Source organism: Scleropages formosus, chromosome 24 (assembly GCF_900964775.1).
Source record: "Scleropages formosus chromosome 24, fSclFor1.1, whole genome shotgun sequence".
Taxonomy (NCBI): Eukaryota; Metazoa; Chordata; class Actinopteri; order Osteoglossiformes; family Osteoglossidae; genus Scleropages; species Scleropages formosus.
Genome location: NC_041829.1, coordinates 11,326,568 through 11,347,820, shown reverse-complemented (window position 1 = coordinate 11,347,820; position 21,253 = coordinate 11,326,568). Strand labels below are relative to the sequence as shown.

The window sequence follows — 21,253 nt, the reverse complement described above, 5'->3', positions numbered from 1 at the left end:
ATTGGTTCCTTAACTACAACAGCACCAAGTCTAAGATCATGGTTTCCTCTGGAGAAAGATTGGGATGCTGTCCCAGGTGAGGGGAGAATAACTCCCCCTAGAGAATGAGTTCAAGTAGCTGGGGGTCTTGTTCACGAGTGACAGAAAAGGGGAGTGGAAGATTGAAAGACGGATCGGTGTGGTGCCAACAATTTTGGAGGTATTGTACTGATTTGTGTTGGTGAAGCTGTGAAGTTGTTAAGCTGAGTTTTGAGACAAAACTCTCAATCCACCGCTCAGTCTACCTCCCCATTGTCATCTACGGTCATGAGCTTTGGGTGATGTTCAACGGAACAAGATCATGGATACAAACTGTCGGAATGAGGTTTTCATGCAGGTCATCGTGACAGGATGAGGAGCTTGGTGGCGAGAAGAGATCACAGTAGAGCCACTGTTTCTCCAGATCTAGGAGTCAGCTGGCCCCTGGGGACCCCTCAATAGGACATGTGTACTGTTGATCTGTATACAGGAAAAGTGTCCATGTACAGTAGGTGTACCTGTGTATTTATAGGAACAAGACTGAGTGTTTCCCAGGTGTAAACGACAGAGGAAGCCGCCGGGAGACACGGGCACCCGCAGAGCGAGCTCACACGGCCGCCAGAGGGAGGGAAGCGCTGCCCCGGTGCAACAACCGCACTCCACTTCTTTACCATGTTTGGTAGTTTGCCTTGACAGATGGGACAGTGCCGTGCATGTGCTTCTACTCCAGCGCCGACACACTGGTAACCAGCACTTACACACCCCACACACACACTAACACACACTCGACCGGCCGACGCGAACGGAGCGGGATCGCTGCGGTTAGAAATTACAGGCGCGAGCAGAAATGTGCTCGTCGTTTTAGTTCACTGGGGGTCCAGCGGGCCCGTGACGTACATTACGACAGGGGCACCACCATGTCGGCGTGGGGCACGCGGCGGTATGAGGGTCGGCCGACGCGGCAATTCGCTTGTGATCGCTGAGCACGAGTTGTGACTGTAGCGTGTGCGTGCGTGCGTGTGTACGTGCGTGTGTGTGTGTGGAGCTGCGGTGCGGTGCGGTGCGGGCCCGATCGGGCGCTCCGTGCACACACAGAGACAGCTCTCCGCATCCGGCATCGTGTAACTTCCCTGCGTCGCTCCGTCTCTCTCCCTTCTCCCCTCGAACGGACCACGCGAGTGACATACACACACATCAGTAAGTCGGCATGAGCGCCTTATCGACACATCCTTGTGTGATTCCTTCCGGTTTTTATACGTTTATGTGTATTTAAATGCTGGATTAAGGGTTCGCTGAGCGAATCGTTCGCCTTCTGTCATCATGTATGTGTGTTCCGGGAGCGGAGGGGAGCGGCTGTGCGCTGCTGAGAAATGTGCGCTTTACAGAGGTTGCCGCCGTGCTTACGGTGTTTTGTGTGTGTGTGTGTGTGTGTGTGTGTGTGTGTGTGTGTGTGTACCGTTGCCGTACTGCAGTGGCAGCGCCGCACGATGCCCGGCAGCTCACGTTGTATTTTTCACTGGACACATTTTTCCGCAAAAAAGCAGTGAACCCGCTCCTCCTCCGGCTGTTGCCCGCGTTGTCATTTCTTTCGACTGTGTGTGTGTGTGTGTATTCAGGTAGGAAATGTACTCTTAGTCTTATGCGCCACTTATCTCATTTTTGGGATTGTAATTTGAATACGCGAACAGATCTGACTATGGGGACTCAGGACAGCGGGAGGAAGAGGCTGCCCAACAGAGAGAGGCTCACCGCCGAGGACGATGCGCTTAACGTCATAGCCAGAGAGGTGAGTAAGAAACCTACCCTGTTTTACACTGTCGGGCCATTTTGGTTGCCCGTTGCTGGGGGTTTTGTTGGATTTCCTGCCCTCTCTGTGTAGGGACAGGCCGTAGGAGGCAGGAAGCGGGCAGGTTCGCACGCACGGTGGATAAAAGAATATAGAGGTGCTGAAGCAGATTTGACTGGCTACTGTGTGGCTCACTGCTTTCCCCAGTTTGCTTCATGTTCAGGGTCAGAAGCACCGACAGGGACAGGAAAGCAGAAAACAGGACTTACCTGTAGGGCCCAGAACATAGGACTTATGCTCAGAGTCCAGCAAACAGAACTGAGGCACAGAGCCCAGAAAACAGGACTGACCTGCCGAGCCTAGAAAACAGGACTGACGCACAGAGCCCGGAAAACAGGACTGACGCACAGAGCCCAGCAAACATAACTGACGCACAGACCCCAGCAAACTGGACTGACCCGCCGAGCCCGGAAAACAGGACTGACCCGCCGAGCCCGGAAAACAGGACTGACGCACAGAGCCCGGAAAACAGGACTGACACACAGAGCCTAGAGAACTGGACTGACACAAGGAGCCCAGCAAACAGAACTGACGCACAGACCCCAGAAAACAGGACTGATGCACAGAGCCTAGAGAACTGGACTGACGCACAGACCCCAGAAAACAGGACTGACGCAAGGAGCCCAGAAAACAGGACTGACCTACAGAGTCTGTAGGCCTCCAAGTTCAAATTGACAAGAGCAATAACTGAACGTAAATGTATTTGAGGCAAATATCGGAATTTGTCAAACCCCCAGCTTTTGTGCAGACCGGTGTTTTGTACCTAGGTTTATGTTGGCATGTACAAACCATCAGTTTTAACATGAACACGGTGAAGAGAATCGCTAACTTGGCACTCGCAAGCAGATATTTAGCATGGCCAAAAATAGAGATGAGAAATTAGATACCACAGAGGTGGGGGTCATTAGGGTGGCTGATCTGACATTTTCTGTCTCTTTATTTCCCAGTAATGCATAATATATTACACCACATGCTCTTAATTTGTGAGACATGTCTTTTTTTATGAAAAAACAGAACAGAAACATTTGAAAAATCACTCTGAAGGAGTGATGGTGGATTTTGATGTCGTAACAACAACAGACATAGCAGTGAAGTAATACTTTGGGCCTACTGTAACCCGTATTGCTATGTGCCGGTGAGTGATGGGTTTTATTAAACTTAACGTGAACCTACGTACTATTTCTGTCCCTAAAAAAAATTGTATTAGGCTTTTACTTTACTTACTTAATATTTTAAATTATTAAAAGATTGAAGTAAGTTTGACTTTCAACCCTACTTTGTCAAAACAGCTAGATAACTGTCTGGAGTAACAAGGCCAACTGACATTACAGTTCTGTATGAAATTACAATGTAAATTCAGTATTGCTGTAATTGTACATAATTACACACATTCTTACTTGTGTATATCATTATTCAAGCTCCCTTCATTCAGGGTTGTGTTGTTATTGTCAAACTACTACTACTTTCTTGCAGATGTGTTTTGTCACGGTGTGTAGGCCTCACATCTCCTAGTCATAAGGAACTTGGTATTTCTTTTAAGAAATATAATACATGCAATGAATAGTTTACTGAATACTTATGCAATTTTTGTTCAACTGGTTTTATTACAGCTACCCAGCTACTGAACAAGTGTTCTGAGGTTAGCAAGAGACTTGACAAGAAAAAGCAACATGAGTAGAGGAACTTCTTAATATACGCAGGGTTTTTTTTTTTTCTTGACCCATCTACTTTAAAATTGTGTCATCACAGATATGGTGTGTTATGCGTATAGTCTCGCTTGTTTTTCAGAATGCAAATCTTTCAGTACAAGACAAAAGCTCCAGAGCCATTGATCCATGACAAAAGCTGTTCCCTGATCTAGAAACTTCTAAAGCAGGTTCCTCAGTCCAGTCCTGTTTGTGTGTATTATATTACAGCTTCTTATCAAAAGCTAGTTTAGCATCCTATTTTTGTCCACAATTGTTTATTGTTGTTGCAGGAATTATCATGGCATACATTGTCCAAGGCTAGATTACATCAGCAGTGCCACTCCTGGGATTTGAATTGGCAACTTTGTAGTTACAACCCTCTGTCCTTAAAAACTCTGCTACATACCCTTTTTTGGTCAAGAGTGCTGGTCTTTGTGCTATGTAAACACAACAAACCTGAGAACTACGTTATTCTTCATTTTATTTTTCAGTATCTATATAAAATATTAGTTCTCATTTGAAGCAGCTTTAAAGGTAAACACACTGGCCGAAGAAACAACTTTTAACTGTTAACACAATACAGGCTTTCATTATAATGAAAAATGTTGAAGTTTTATCAAAAGACTCAGTTATACTCTACCAGTGTGTACTAACAGTATTAGAAGATGCCATTTGGGGCACAAGGGCCAATAAAATAAATCACAGTTTGTTTTTATTATCACCAACCATAAAGGAATATGTACTGAATTATGATGCTTAAATAGTCACACATGAGCTTAGTTACTTAATTAACTGGGTCAGTCAATTTTCCTACCATTTCATCCAGTTAAAATCCAAGATCACAAGAGATTAAAAATAACATTTACAATCGTCTAGAAAGAAGTGCTATCAGCAATGATGTCACAAGAACAGAATGTCTCTGATACATACATTTTGCCGATCTTCATTCTTTTTCTATAAACATTTAATAGAATTCATAAAATACATCTTGAACCCATTTTGCAACTGAATATCTGTAAGTGCAGCCATACTGTGGCAAGGGGATAAATCCATGTCTTCATTAAGGATATTGCGAAATGATGACATTCACTTAGAGAAGATATTTCGAAGCTTATTGTTGTCAAAATTATTGTTGCATAATTCTTTTGTTGTAATTATTAAAATCTCAGTGAGATTGGAATAGCTGTGCATTTCTGCCAAAGCAGCAATGCTTATTGCTGGTTTCCATCGAGCAAGTGGGAATTTGGTCACTGTATGTTCACCAAACATGGAAATTTGCTTCACTGGCACGTTCCGCAGAGGCTCAGTGGTGAAACTCATTTCCTTTGCCAGTTTTCATACTAAGCTCTTGGGTTAATTACGAGATAATTAATTGAATATCATCACCGCTTTTTTCTAGTGTGTTTCATCTATATTAGAGCTTTCAGATGGAATGATTGCTAAAAGTGCTGCGAATTCCTTCAGATGTGCTTTACGATGAAGAAAAGGGCTGCTTCCACCAGTGTAGTGGATTGCATGTCAAGAGTATTTCAGTCAAGGTTTGTTTGGCAGTGAGGGATGTTCACCTGAGAAAGAGATGGAGTGTATCCCTCTCTCCCTCCCTAGGTACGTATCCCTGCTCAGATTCATCATTTCTTTCACTGTTGTGTTGCCACAAATGCAAATTAAGAATTACATCCAACTGTTTTGTTGTGGGTCAGTTTGCAGGATTATTGCTGATGGTCTCATCAGCTCCGGTCCAGTCTGGACCGTACTATTTGGTCCAGCTCCTTACGTTTCGGTCTCCCGTCGTAGCTTTTATAACACATGTGGGCAGCCGGTGTGAGTGTTGCTGAGTGTTCCTCTGATGGCCCGCTACCCCAGTAAGCTCCAGATTAAACCTCATGCTTGAAAACGGCTGCAGCCAGATAGGAAGCAGAGCATCAGGGAGATTCCCAGCATTTAAAGCAGATTAGTCTCGGCTGCTGATGGCTCGGTGGGGGCGGGGCAGACGAGAACCATCGTGACCCTTTAATCGCCCTGCCCTTCGGCCTTGACACCACATCCCTTTCTGCTCTGTGCAGAAATTTAGTGCTGTAGCCTCATGTGCTGGCAAGTATGTAGCAACACACAAATGTGAGCATGTACACATTCCCACGTACACATTCGCTCTGACAGCTACACGCATATTCACATAGAGTAGTGGAGTAAAGTTCATCCACACATGACTGTACCACAAGTGACAGAATGTTGGAGTGACTGGGCAGTATACACTTCATGACAATATTGCATCACAACATTTTTTAAAAATATGGTTACTAGAGTTTTAAAAAAGGGAAAAATTAGCAAAGTGGAACACAAATTGTTAAAAAATGACAATTTGAGTTTAGTGAGAGACTTCTGATTTGTGTGATTTTCAAGCACACAAAACTCTCAGTAACACACAGACACACATACACATATTGTATATCTATATATGGAAAATGATGAATTTGAAAGGAATTTGTGTTTTTTTTTCACTAGCCTCCTCTTACTCATTATGATTTGTATGACTGGACACCCTGCCAATAGTGTATACACACACACACACACACACACACACACACACACACACAATCCAAAACTGCTTCTCTCGGGCGGGGTCGCGGCAAACTGGGGCCTAACCCGGCAGCGCAGGGCATAGGACATGCGTGCAAACACACACACACTCACCCAGGACAGGATGCCAGTCCATCACAAGGCACCCCAAGCAGGACTCGAACCTCAGACCCACCAGAGAGCAGGCCTCAGCCAAGCCCACTGTGCCACCACACCCCGCGCCAACCAACAGTAGGGATGCCTAAATGAACTGCATCCAGTACAGTAATGAAGCATGAGCCTGATAGCAGCAGCATTGCGTACAAGAGTGTCTGCTCATGTACTCTTCACAAACTTGTGTTTACTAGCTGCACACATACAGTATGCTGGCATTTGCATGTACATACACACACCCCTGACAAACTGACCGCACCAGCTAAGTGCCAAATCATGTGCTTTGAATGTCCATTGCAACCGTTAAGATGCACAAAAGACAGAAGTCCAGAGAACACATGGCTGTGTGGACAGTAAATGGGAGCGATCTGTCTTTTTCTGTTTGGAGCTCTTTTGGCCTGCGCGGTCCTGTTTACTTGACAGGTTTTTTTTAACTTGGGTGCATCACTCACTTCTCCCAGTGCCAGTCTGTAAAGGGGTAAAGGGGTGTCCCCTTAGTAAATGTACACAACCATACGCTCCCATTCATGCAAATTGCTCTCAAATACTTGTCCGTATTTTCATAGCCACATGGCCACACATTCACATACAGTACTGGCAAATTATGGATGTGGGAGCGTCTCGATCGTTCCATAAAAGGAGCGAGGCCCCTGCCTCCCAGTGACGTCAGCCACGCTTGTTGAAATTGCTGTTGCGATCGTTTTCCTGTTTGCGTAGGTTTCCTGGGCCGCATCCAGGCCTGCAAGTGTGAGGAACAGAGTGTGTGCGCTGGAGTGTGTGCGGCCCGTAGGATGGGGCAAACGGTTAAGGAAATGTGGGTGTGACCAAAGTGCTCCCGATCCACATTTCAGGTGAGACCTAAGTGCAGTTTTACGGATGAATATGGAACTTGGTACATGGTACAGTCTCGGGTTTTGTAAGTCAGGGCCACTGTTCGGGTTTTTTAGGACCCCAAGGCAAGAATCAGTCCAGCATCCTTTAGATTTCTGTCTCTAAATTAATAAAGGTACACACACACGACAAAATATGTGTTTATTTTAGTTATAGATACGTACAGATCATGAATAAGAGAAAATAAAGTTTGAATGTAAATATACATTTTTAAAGTTAATATTTATTATTTGGTGGGGAGGTGTGGTGGCACAGCGGGTTCAGCTAGTGCCCGCTGTGTGGCGGGCCTGTGGTTCGAGCCTTGCTTGGGGTGCCCTGCGATGGACTGGCATCCTGTCCTGGGTGTGTCCCCTCCCCCCTTGGCCTTGTGCCCCGTGTTGCCACGTAAGGCTCACCGTGACCCCGCTGAGGACAAGCGGTTGTTGAAGATGGACAGATTTATAATTTTTTTCATGTATGTAAACATTGTGCACAGAACACATATTTATACTTGTAGGACTGAAAGTAGACTAAAAACTAATCTTACATTTACACTACATTTACATTTATTCATTTAGCACACACTTTTCTTCAAAGCAACATGCATCTTGCAGAAAAATACAATTGAAATCTTATTTTCAAGACTGAAGTCTTTTAAGGGGACGAATAGATATATACGGTTTCGTAGAAAATGTTACGTACGAGTTTGCAAGATTTCGAAGACAGGGTAGAGCTGTGTCATGCCATGTTAACATAATTTATTAGTTTTTTAATGAAACTGTCTTTATCATTAAGCAAGGTTTTTATTAATTTCTTTCCAGTATTTCCAGTAGGGGGGCGCGGTGGCGCAGTGGGTTGGACCACGGTCCTGCTCTCCGGTGGGTCTGGGGTTCGAGTCCCGCTTGGGGTGCCTTGCAACGGACTGGCGTCCCGTCCTGGGTGTGTCCCCTCCCCTTCCGGCCCTACGCCCTGTGTTACCGGGTAGGCTCCGGTTCCCTGCGACCCCATATGGGACAAGCGGTTCTGAAAATGTGTGTGTGTGTGTATTTCCAGTATTACAATTTATTTTTTGATTTTGGGAGCAAAATTTGGCTACCCCAAATTTTGGCACCCCTACAGAACTGCCCCTAACTGGCCCTGATATAAGTTGATGTTGGAAGAGTGTCTGCTAAGTAATCGAAAAAATGCTGAGGTCTTGAGGTTATGCTTCTGTAGGAGCAAGGGGCCCCCGTTGGAGAATTGGTGCCAGTGATGGTCGCCTCTTAACCCTGCACATTCTAGTAAAGCCAGCAGTGAGCTGTTAACAGGGCTGTGTTTAAGAAACCCCAAGTGAAACTTAGAATCACAAACTACAGCTTTCGGGGTTAAAGGCTGGAAGAGAAAACAAGTGGTAAAGATGGAGTAGCCGCTATTTTTGCTCAACATGTGTAAATAATTATTCTCTGAAGTCAGTAGCCTTTTCTTTGCACTGAAAGTAGGCTGGACTTGTAAAACCGTTGAAGTTTCATTATATTGAACAATGCGAGCCTAATGCCGGTACTCCGGTGCTCAGGGGGTCAGCTGATGGCAGTACCTAATGGGATGTGATCCCACTTGCAAAGACAGAGGGCATGAGTTCATCACTGAGTTTGGCTGTGCCCAAGCACCGGTGAAGAGGCCTCCTCATTGTTGCCATAGGGATCCCATCTAATCCTCATTTAGAAGTTACAGAAACTGTTCCTTTATGCTTTTGTCCACACACCCAGCTGCCATCCCTTCCTGCATTGAGACTGGAATGCTGGCATGAGGTCAACGCCTCTGGTCTCACAGCTGCATGTGGTTGCATTTAGGCCCTTATGGGCTCTCGGTCCATCTGACTTCCCGCCACCAGGCCTCTCAGGATTTTCCCATTCTCCGCCCTCCAATGCTTGTCCCATTTTGCCAGTCTGACTCTCATCTGTGCTTCTTTAACACACTCTTATTATGGTCACAGCAGAGTGCAGAGGCTGGAGTTGGCGTTTGATGCTTATCTTGCCTGTCTCGACAGATTTGTTATATGGGCGTTAACTTGTTCACAGGCTAAAAGAGCTGGTAGTCACATGACCTGGATTCATGTTGAATGTTGGTTGAGCACCTAGTTCCACTTCCATCCTGTTTTTGTCCTGCTGGTCAGGCCCTTTGTCTCTTTGGACATAGTAGCCTTTGGATTTCCAGCCTGCCATATGAACTGGGAAGATAACCGCTAGCTGAACCCTGGCCTTAGCATTAGCGTCAGCTTGTGCCTTCTCAGGAATGAGTTGCGATTGTTTCTTGTGAGAGTTTCTGAGGTAGCACGCTGTCATCACCACCACTGCATCTTGAAACCAATTGTAGTATCTCTAAATTACGCATCCCAGTGAGAACACGTTCATCTTTTTGTCCAGGAGTAAGAACACCTCAGTGTCAGGTTACATCTTCGGGAAAGAAGCTGCTTAAACCATGACTGAAAACATGTGTAAGCATTGAGATGTTGTTTGGGTTGAGAAGGGCTGGCCAACAGCACCCCACTGAGGCAGGGATGACTAAAGATGAGCATGTCTCGCTTCGTAGATGGTTTTTCATAAACAACGTCTCTATGGGGGATTGATAAGCTCGGGCAACATAGTGGGAATCCCAACAAACTGAGGCCCGTATGGTCCCCTCTGGGCTAACTAGAAATATCAGCACATCTTTTAAAAAAAAAAAAAAAAAAAAGGCAGATCCCAGAAAGGCAGCTGCTGTTCTTGCTTAGAGCTATTCACTTAACCCAGGAAAGAGTCTGTATAAATTGACAAAGTATAAAATTGTAAAATAATCTATATTAGATTGGACCAAATAATAGCAAAGCAGCACTGCAATGCCATGTAAAGGTACGTTTAAGGTAGCGTAGTAGTATATTCAGTTAATGGTTGCAAAACACAAGCATTTGGGCTCAGACTTCTCTTCTCTCCTACAAAGAGAGGAAGGATGTTTGCATCCGGGCCTTGCGTGCGTTGGGGTTTCGGTGTGAGTCAGCTTTGTGACTTCCTCAAACTCTTGGAGGTGTTCCCAAGTGGGCCTCGTCTCAACGGACAACCAGCTTTTGTAACTTCGAGTCAAGCTGTATGCAGTAGTCAGGAATTAGCTCATCATCGCTGCTTGAGATAAGAGCACAGTGACGCCTAAACTGAAACCTGTCGACGCTGAAGGGAGTGTAATGTAAAAAGACCACAACAGCCCAGGAAATGCTCTCACTCACAAAACAAGTTTATCACTCAAAATAATTTCCTTAATCCTTGATTTGCTTCTGTCTTTTTTTTATTTAAAAGAAGCACATAAACTGTTTCTTTATATCTGTTATATTATGCCGAGGATGACATACCACATGCTAACAATAGTCACTATCCACACATTACATCACTTCCTCTTGCTAGAAGAGTGTGTAGCAATAATATTTAACAAAATGAGAGAACCTCTACATTTAATAGAGTAAGGGAATAAGACAAAAACTATAAGGAAGTATAATGTAAGAAAATAAATTTTAGATACTTTAAAATATTACATTTTAGGGGTTGACATCAGTCTGCCTGTTTGGTGTAAGCCATTTGCCTAAATTTTTGTAGTCAGGTAGAATCATTTTGATACCTGTCAACCGGGCAGGTTCATTATAAAGTAAAACAACAAAATTCTTTGCGAAACAAACTGGCTAGTTTTATTTTTGGATTAAAATTGTATTGCCAGCAAAAATGTAATTGGTGAACTTGTGAACAATAAATGTTTGGGTTGAGTTCCTGCTCATTAAAGGATATTTTAAACATAGACTTTATTTTTCTTTCTGATACGTTCCAAAATTTGACAAGTTCAAAATTTGATGGGACGGAAAAAAATGTAAACTGGACAATTAAATATGAAAAATGTCAAATCCTGCACTGAGCACTACATATGATATTGGTTAGTAACTTCTTGTAACATATATAGCAACATGTTGCTATTTCTGTATGTTTATTCATTTAGCTGACTTTTCTCCTAAATGACTTATAATATTAGACTACCAACAATAATTTACCCATTGGTACAGCTAGGTAATCCCCCCCCCCCCCATCAATATTGGAGCAATGATAGTGTAAGCCTCCTCCTCAAGGGCAGTGCAGAGGTAGATGGGACTTGAACCACCAACCTTCAGAGCCAAAGGTAGCAACTCTAGCCACAATTCTACTTATCTCTCCTAGGCAGGTTAGTTTAGATAGCATTTCCTGACCAGTATGGTGGCATTTCTGCTGATGCAGGAGAAGCCTAAAACATGTCTTTGTACCTGCATATGTCCACAATTACATGAGCTGTCTCTAGATGCCCAAACTTATACCTAGTGACTGGACTGTTGAGTCAGCTGCTTCGCTTTGTCTTTGTCTGCAGAACCTCTTGTTCACACTGCACCTGTGTCTACAGACACAATCACAGCTGAACCCTAGCACTCCTGACCTAGCTTAAGAAAGATTGCAAACTTTTTTTTTTTTCGTGTTTTGCCCCTTAATGCAACTGCGGTGCTTTTCTCCTGAAGTAATGCACCAACATATCTGCAGTGTTTATATTTCTTGGGTTCTACGAATATCGCACCTTCGTGATTGCCTGCCTGAACCTGTTATGTTTTTGACTTGGTGACAATGCACAGCAGTTCATGTTTGGTGTAGTTTTTCCATCTGCTGTGACTGAAATATGCTGTCAAAGGCCCACAACAGGTGGAAGAGCAGCTGCTAGGTCTTGAGCCCTGGGTGTAAATATTGAGCTTTTCTATGCAGGAAAGCAGTCTTTTCTACAGTTTCATATGTTTTCCTTTTATCTTATTTATATCCTGCTGTTTTTCAGAAAGCTGTTGTTTTAATCTATTCCCGAATAGCCTGTTTTTAAACTCATTTTAAAGAAGTGTTTGTACTGACCATTCAGCTTTTCTTGTTTTGAATTCAAGCACATTAGTAGTAAAACTCTCCTTTATGGCATCAGGTGTGGAGCATCATGTTTCATCTGGTTTTTAAACACTCCCTTTTATTCATTTTAAACAGAGTTTTTCAACACAGATGATGCTAATACATTAGCCATCTGAGGTGAGTCTGGTGTTCGTGAACTAAATGAGAGTACCTCTGTTACAAACATTTGAGATGAGCATTTTCCAAGACAAAACATTTCTCAGTTTATTTGTTTTTAACTTTAATATTTTACCATTCTGTTTCCTAAAATCTCTTTTGCAGAGCAAAAATGGCCTGAATTTCTGCTGGCTGCTTTGAACTGGCAGCAAAAAGTTGCTCAGATTGAATAAAAACTCAGTGGTGCTGTTTTTAGGATAAACAACTTCATGGAGCTGTAAAGGACTGATTTCATTCAGAATATTTTTTATTTATCTTAGGTATATCTTAGACCAACAAGAGCTATGTGTTTATTATTAGAATTTTTTTTTTTTTTATTGTATATATATTGATGCAAGTTGAAAGTGCCCAGATTCAGAACATTGCAGATGTTTATATCACGAATTGTCCTTCTCCCTGGTTTAGTTCTGTCCTCAGTCACAAAGTGACTGTGAGACACACAGTTGGAATTCTAGGTCAGACACTTTTCAAGATATATTCCTGAGCCACTTGATGCGCAGGAGGAACATGGCTCTGTTTTTGGATACATAAAGCAGAACACATCTTGATGAATGGGAAGTTGTAGAGATAATGTATTTATTTTCAGTTATTTTGAAGTACACTTAATTTTAGAACAACTTCACGTTAATAAAAGATAATAAAATAAAAGTCTTGTGGCAGCCTGGCACCACATCCACAGTTTTCCCAGCCTCTTACACGATGGAAAAACACTGAGACCCCCCCATTGTATGACCTGTTGATGAAAACAGAATAAATCAATAAACAGCGAATTCTAGTCATCACTCACTGCTTCCACAACCGAATGCACTGAAGAAGACAGCTCTCCTTGTGCAGCATTTAAGAGACTGGACAGACTCTCTATATCACAGTTAAATTTGACCAAGTGGGACAACAAGATCGAAAGCCGCAGACGAATGTTTAAATCAGATTTGGAGTTATACTGCACACATAGATTGAGCAGTTGAGCAGCATTTTTGTGTATATTTATGAGTGTACTTCTCTTACCCTCGAGCTGTGACCCGATTAAATTTAACCATTTTGCAACTTTTATATATCATGAATATCTATTTTTCATCTGATTCCCGCAAGGCTTCATTACATCCTTCACACTAGGTTTCTGAACACACAGAATTAGTGATCTCCAGTTTCATTTTGTACATCTGGGTTGGTCGGGTCATGAAAATACATGGGTCAGACTGTATTAAAGACTGCAAAAAGTGTTAAATGCCAAATTCAGGCATTCACACACACACACAATTTCATGTCTCTAGGCCATAGATTCCAAAAAGAAATGTAGAACTTGTGATAATGACTTGGGGTGAAGTTTTTTAAGTCGTGCAATAAAACATAAGGTGATACTTTGTTTTCTAACTCCTGTGCAAACAACTCAAATGGGCCACTCAATTTTGGACTTTAAAACCAAAAATAGAAAGCTGCCTTGAACACAGCACAAGGGTTAATCAACGTCACTTAGTGTCTCTAATCTGGGTTATATCACTTCTTAACATAAAGGGATAGACACAGATATATCACTGCACCCTGAACTCAGAACTATGTAATCCAGGCCTCTAGAGGCACATTTATCCTGGGGAATGATTAACTCTCATCTTCATGGAAAAAACAAAGGCGGACTCTGAGTCACGAGTGTACTGCTGTACTGTTATCGGCGCTGTGACAAGAATTCACAAGCATAAGTGCACACAGCTCCATGTGAGCCTAGGTGGTAGGGAGGTTGGCGCAGATCTTCATTCACTCGAGGAGGATTTACCACAACCTAAGAGTTCACCTGGACTATTAATTCAGGTATAATATTGATGGCATAAATGCAACTGAATTGTATAATGCTACAAAACATGGAATGCTAAAGCGAATTGAAGATTATGGCATTGTCTACACTGAAGTGGATTGTAACAGAAGCGCTTTTGGAGAAATATGAGGCTATAATATCATGGATCTGAAAGTAATATACCGGCAGTATATTAAAGTAATCCTGGAAAAATAGGAATTGATACTGCACCATTGTGAACTGATCTAAATCAAAGAAGCCCATTGCCTGCTGAGGGGAAGTGGGTCATCGTGAGTTTCCCTGGGAATACGTGATGGAGCAGCAGTACTAACCCATAATTGTTGTTTGGTGTGCCACATAATGGACTTCCTCTCTACAGTCAACCAGATACAGGTGAGAACAAATATGTGGCTTAAGTGTTAAACTTTTTCATGTCTGACCTTCAGAGGGAAGGTCGTCAAGTCAGATGAGCACACAAAGTCGTGCAGCTGGGAAGCTGGGAAATAAGTATGAGTAGTGAACTAGATTCTGGCTTACGGCTGTTAACAGGCTCAGATAAAATACACTGCAGAGAGGATATGGTTAAGGACTTTAGGCCAGAAGGTCATGGAGTAGGCTCTAAAAGTAGGCTTTCATTTCCTCAGTTACAGGACAGCAGGTGGTGTGGTAGTTATAACTACTGCCTTTGGACGCAGAGGTTGCAGGTTTTACTTACTCCCGATTGCTTTTGTAAAAATTACCCTGCTGTGTTTAACGGGTAAATCACCACAGGTAGCCTAATATTGCTCGTTGGGTAACCTAAGGAGAAAATCGTTAGCTAAATTAATAAATGCACAGATAGCATGGAGGGAAACGGTGAGTTGTCGAGTGGGAATTTATGTTAGACACATCAGGAGTCAGCAGTCTTCAAAAGTTGGTTTCATCAATAAGCTTCTCCGTGATATAAGGACTGTTGTCACGTGACACCTACAGCACCCGGAGGGGAGCTTTGAATGTTCTTGTGAGTGTGTGCAGCTGCATGGAAGAATGTGAATTTAACTGTAGATGTGATTTTGTGTGTGTGTGTGTGTGTGCGCGCGCGCGCGCTTGCACAATCTGTTGCAGTGCAGAGACACCAACATGTGACAAGGGTCTTGCCATTTATCTACGAGTGGTTGGCATCTACCTGCTCCTCTCGTATTCAGTGGTAGTCAAAAGTCTTAGAATAATAATTCACTTAGATGGCCTTTGCTTGTCCCAGCACCTCACAGCCGGGTGAGCAACATTTTGCTGTTCCCTTGAGCTCTTTGCTGTTGTTCCAGCTGTATAAATATCACATCCACCGTAAAATAATGCTATTGTATGTAAGTATGTAATTAGTGTAACAGTGTCAGTTATGATAAAATTGCTGGTCTCACATCATATCATGGGTTTCCATAGAAAACTAACTGAGGATGCATGACACCCAAAATTTACAGACCTTGATATGCAAGATACCAAAGCAGCTTTGCTTTTCAAGGACATTTACCACCAAAGGGAATTTACTAGACTTATAATGTGTGTGAAATTGACTTTTTTCTTCCTCGCTCTCTCCATCCTCTCCTTCAGGCCGAGGCCAGACTTGCAGCCAAGCGAGCAGCCAGGGCAGAGGCTCGTGAGATCCGCATGAAGGAACTGGAGAAGCAGCAGAATGAGGTAAAGGAAGGTTAACTAAAGCAAAGATGGGAGGGCACGCACAAGATCACCGAAACAGTTACATTTCTTGTGACACGATGGACGCGTTTCGACTGTATACCTTCACCTATGTCATTAGTTTTCATGTATACACTAAGGTGGGTATGTATTTTTTTTTTCAATATATTCAGCTTGATGCAAAGTGACTGTGAAGGGTCACAAAGGTCACAGAGTTGTAAAATGGTCAAAGAAATGCAAAACTCACAAAATCTGACTTAAAATCTTTTTGTGTGTGTGTGTATTGGCTTGGTTTCCTTTTGAAGAATTATGGGTCATTTTCATTGCTACGGTCAAGGACGATGCTATTACGTTCAAGACCACACAAAGGCTGTGGTGTGGCCTCTCTGATAGTGGATTTTCAGGTTGATGAAGGCTAGAGCAATGTTGGAAGAGAATGCGCGAGCTTACCAAAAGAGTTATATTTTTTTTTTACGTGACGGATGCGTTTCGGCTGCATGCTTTCATCAGCGTCACGCTCCCCTATCTTTGCTTTTGTTTTCATATAAACCAGGGGCTTTTGAGCACCCAAGCCCTTAACTGGATTCTTACACTGAGTACATATTCTGCTCTTTAAATGTATGAGGTAAAGGATGGAAGGTCTGTCGATGGACAGCACGTTGGCTGCACATTTGATGTAATTCCACTGTAAACTAGTTACACTGTCTAAACTGATCAATGCTGGAAAGCCCCCTTTTCCATACACCTTTCAGATGGGAGTCAAGTTAACTGTGCTGTTCTGCTACAGTCGCCCTTATAGCTTAAATGGAGCGAGCACAGCCCAGTTGGTCACCTGGAAGTTATTTGCTGAATAGTGCACACGTAAGTCTGGGACATCTATGGCACCTCATCAAAGTACTATAATCTCGTAAGTAGGCCTAAGGCTTTTCTCTATTGTGAGAGGGGATGGATGAAAACAGGCTGGCTGAGCATTTGACCTCTGTCATGCCTGGAAAGCCAGAGCCGTATGTCAGTCCTGAGGTCTGAAATGGCTCACGCTGTTGATTATCTACACAGCAAAGTCAGAAGTTAAATTCACTCCTTCTCGCAGTTTTGCAGTGAAAATTTTGAGAACAGGTGAGCATTTTTTATTGATTATTGATTCATATTTATTGACAACAGCGGTGACACTGGGTCAAAGCAATATAGAAATAGAAAGAGCATCACAAAGCGATAAAGAATTCATCCACATAGGTAAAAGACAAGGACTAAGGATGAAAAATTGCAATATTCAGAATATTTCAGAAATTGAATCAAGTGGCATTGCCCATGAAATCCACTGTCCAGAGTTTCTAAGTAATCGCACAGGAAAAATTTTCATCCGTGTTCCGTTTTACAGGCTTCAGGTATAGACCACAACAACAAAATACTACTACTCGATAATTAAAGCTAAACAAAGTGAAGCCAACACTGGTCTTTATATGTTTACAGTGTGTTGTTGAGCAGACTGAGTTTCCATTTAGTTCAGGCTTGATATCTACACAGTATGGATATTATACCAGCCCTTTGCTGGTTTCACAATGTAAAGTTTGAGAACATGATGAGCATTTTATTTCAGAATGCTTTTTTTTATTGAACAGAGACATTTAACCATGGTATATTCCTATACAATAACATGTTTACCACATTAAGTCCGTGGAAACCACAGGTCCTCAGCCAAAACTTCTAAATAATCTTATTTGTCCCATGTTGTTTATTTATGGCTTCTGGTGAAAACAGGGTAATATACTTGCTTCCATGCTACCTTTTTGTGAAATGCAGATTTTGCTTGGATACCTCCTTAGCATCCATGCTGAGGACTGTTGGATTTCCCAAAGTCTGGAGCACCCTGCTTTTGCTCCAGGCATTGTTTAAAGGTCACCAGGGGTTCCCCTGGCAGTTCACCACCTTCGTCAAAGGTATCTTTCTTTATTAGAAACTACAGTCATCTCTACCAAAGTCTCTTTTCCGTTTCCTTATCTATATGATGTGGTAGCAGGTAAGCACTTGAAAAGAGGTGTTTTTCTGACTGATCAGTCTTGGTTAAGGAAGGAGTCCTAGCAACAGGGTAAACGAAAAACACAGAAAACACTCGTCTGGGATTACTGTGCACTCACAGGGCTCGGCACAGTCTGATTGGGCGCTGCTATGCGGTTCTTAATCCACAGCCCTAAAGCAGATTAGAGACTTCCTTTCCATGCTGGACCTGTGGTGGGATAGTTGAGGAATGCCCTGTTTGTTTGTTTCTCCAGCTTGGGAGCAGCTGCTAAGGAGAATAGAAGGTGTTTTGGCCTGGTGGACACCAGAGCGATGCGGTTGGGTGGTGGAGCACAGTAAGACGATGGTGTAGACCAGTGAGGCCAGCCTGGGGCTTGTGGGTTTGTTAACACCCAGTGGGATGTGTTGAGTGAATGGTACTTAGACTGTGTTAGTACATGATAGTACATGGTGATAGGTCTCATAGAAACTAGTGAAGCCTCCTGAGAGCTGGTGGAGCTGTGTTTGGTGATGAGGGCCCTCAGAGCCTGGTGGAGACTAACGAAGCATGGTGGAAACTAACAGAGCTTGGTGGTGACTGAGAGGGGTGCAAGAAAACAGGAGGGCATCTGGAAGGCACTTGTCCCATCTGGGCTGTGGTGTGGTCACATGCAACACTTCTCACAATGGCATCGAGGCAGTTGGAATGAGTCAGCAAGATGGCAGGGAGGCGCCTGGCAGGAAGAGGAGTGCATGTGGCCAGCCGCCCTGGAACCCCACTGCTGCGGAAGGTGGGCATAGAGGAGGGTTGGGTGACTGTGAGCCTGTGGCCAAAGCTGTTCTTTCTTTTTTTGTCTCCAGTAACTTACTGTCTTTTTGACTATGCTGTCCATCGTTTCCATTCCAAAGCAGGTGTGTGTGTCTCTCTGTCTCTGTGTGTGTGTGTGTGTGTGTGTGTGTGTGTGTGTGTGTGTGTGTGTGAGAGTGAGAGTGTGAGAGAGATGACAGGAGCATGTGGATAGCTCCTGTTTAGGCTGTCCTTGCCAATTGCAAACGTTAAAGGCTGAGAATTGTCCCATCCATGACACACATGAAATATGACTGAAAATGCAAAGTGCTACTTGGTTGTACTGTTCCCAGTGTTTTATGGAAATGTTTGTATTTATTTTAAGTTTACTGCAATTCTCTATAGAGTTTTTAGTTTCCATATGTAGTACTTCTGTTTAATAAGTTATAACACAAATGGTAGGTACGTAACGGATCAGCTGTAAAGACATTAGCATTTATAATAAAACATAAGTAAATTATTGTTTCAAAAGGTCAGAAAATTTGTCTATAAATCAGTGTTTTTGGCAAGAACAGGTTAAAAACGTATTGTTAAAACCACTTGGATTGGAAAAATGCTCTTGAATGTTTTTCCTGCCTAAGGAAAATAAGGGCGATATTGTGAAGCGATGCTTTAGACCTTTCAGAATGTACATTTCAGTGCTTTTCCTGGTGGATCTTCTGTCTGTAGCTGAAAGAGCTGCGTGCGAAGTGTGGAATGATATAAAGTGTTGTAAACAAAGTAAATGGGAATGCTGCATGGCTCCTGGCTCTAAACTGTTGCGGCAGCAAGTAGCTCACAAAGATGCACGTCTAGTCACATGTTTCTGGCTTGTGTTTCAAGGTGCAGAGTGCTTACGAGGGTAGAAGCTCTAAAATATTCTACAATCTTCTTCATTGCTGTCATTTCAGATGCCCTATGTCCTTTGAAATGTTTGTCATTTGCAAATTGTTAGATGTTGAAGATGTTGATCCTGTTTATGAGTTTGAACTATTGCATTGTAAAACGATTTGGAAATATGTAACAAGAGTCTCACATTACGAAAGGTTAAAGTTATCATAAATTTATAGGTATGTCAAGTTTTGGATATTACTCAGGAATGCACCGCTTGTTTGTATGCAGAAGATAAGTATGTGAAGCAAACATTATGTGTTTACGTTGGCTGCAGGGCTGATCACAACATGTAATTGGATTACCGCTAACCAATTTGGGAATCACTTTGCACTGATGCTTCATAACTACAAACTACGAATAAAGTGCAGTTGTAAATATATACTGTGCAATGTGAGCCTTTCACTTGTCAGTAAACATTTATGCAAGTGTATAATTGAAACGTTTCATTGGATTGGTCCGAGTCCCGCTTTTCTTCATAATTTGTGCTCTCATATCTCGCAAACTGAAATATTTTTCTTAGAGTTTCTTAAGTCTTATTTAACTACAGCTCTCCAATGTAGTGGCTTCACCATGGCTAAAGTGTGGCTCTGTTTCCCTTTGGAGAACTGTGGGTCATTTTCTTCACTAAGGATGATGCTGCTCACTGGAGAAGCACATAAAGGCTGTGGTGAGGCCTCTCTGTTAGTGGATATTCGGAAAATGAAAGCAACGATGACAGAGGTCATGCGAGCTTAGCGAATTAATTCTATTTCTTGTAACATAATGGATGCATTTTGGCTGCATGTCTTCATCAGCATCACGCCCTCCCAAATTTGCTTTAGTTTTCATATAAACCAGGGGTTTCTTACCACCCAAGCCCTTAAATGGGTTTCTATGATAAATTGAGCAAGTTGTCTTTTTTTTCAGTATATGCAGGCTGTTGCTGTGAGGGGATAGTGCTGGAACCCAAAGGTTACAATGGGGTAATAAGGTCAAAGATCCATAAGAGTAAACTAACTAAAAGTCTGACATAAAATCTGTGTGTGTGTGTGTGTGTGTGTGTGTGTTGCTCTGAAAGGAATGACGGAAGTGACCTGCAGTGTGTTGTTTTGTTTTTCTCTCACTCATATTGAATCCAGGTGCTGTGTGTGAGGGTTTATGTGCACTGCCTTTATACATTCCACACAGCAGTGCACTCAGCATGTATTATCAAGCTCAGCGATGTAGGATATGGATATGCCATATTCCCAGACAACAGAGAACGCAAGACATCTGAGGAAAACAAGATGGGAATCTGAAGAAGTTCATTCTCATTAAGATTCAGTGAGGATTTCTTGCTGCCAGTCTCTTCACTGTCTAGAACCCTAAGAGAATGTGGTCCCTGGGGGGTGTAGACCACTGTGGGTATGGGAACTGGCTCCAAGCGGTGACATGGTGACGGGGCTTGCCTCCGGCTGCCAGACAGTGAGCAGAACCCTGGGGAGCAATGACAAGAATTCTTGTTCCTCTGGTAACCTTGTCACATGGAATGCTGTGTGGCCTCAATCTGGTGCAGGATCTTTGAACTTCTCATTGGCTTTGCTTCAGAAAGACCTGGGTCTGCTTCCATTCTAATGCAACTACTCATCTGCTCCTTCTCCTCCTCCTCCTCCTTCTCCTCTTACGCTCTCTCCATCTTTTCCTCCGCTCGTCCCTGCCTTCTGATCCTCCTGCCACGGTGTGTGCCACCTCCATTTCCAGAAGGTAGGCCCTTTTTCCGACGTCTCTTCCATCCTCACCCTGTTTTCCTTTTAATCATTTTAATCCTAAAACGATTACAGTCTGGCTTTGTGCCTG

General features: G+C 43.0%; 1 protein-coding gene across 11 annotated transcripts in view; it reads left to right on the top strand.

Moving 5' to 3' along the window:
• The first annotated feature begins 570 nt into the window (after positions 1-570).
• The window catches only part of LOC108936498 (leucine-rich repeat flightless-interacting protein 2-like), a 39,040-nt gene continuing 18,357 nt past the window's right edge, over positions 571-21,253 (top strand). For 4 of the 11 annotated variants that reach the window (XR_003797314.1, XR_003797316.1, XR_001966280.2 and 1 more), the window contains exons 1-4: positions 1,228-1,390; positions 1,707-1,804; positions 15,640-15,726; positions 18,021-18,023. Coding sequence is in view for 3 of the 11 variants with exons in the window: in XM_029248898.1 (XP_029104731.1) it covers positions 1,339-1,390; positions 1,707-1,804; positions 15,640-15,726; positions 18,021-18,023 (240 nt within the window). In the remaining 8 variants the exon portion in view is untranslated. The other 7 variants (XR_003797315.1, XM_029248897.1, XR_001966279.2 and 4 more) reach the window with 6 other exon arrangements.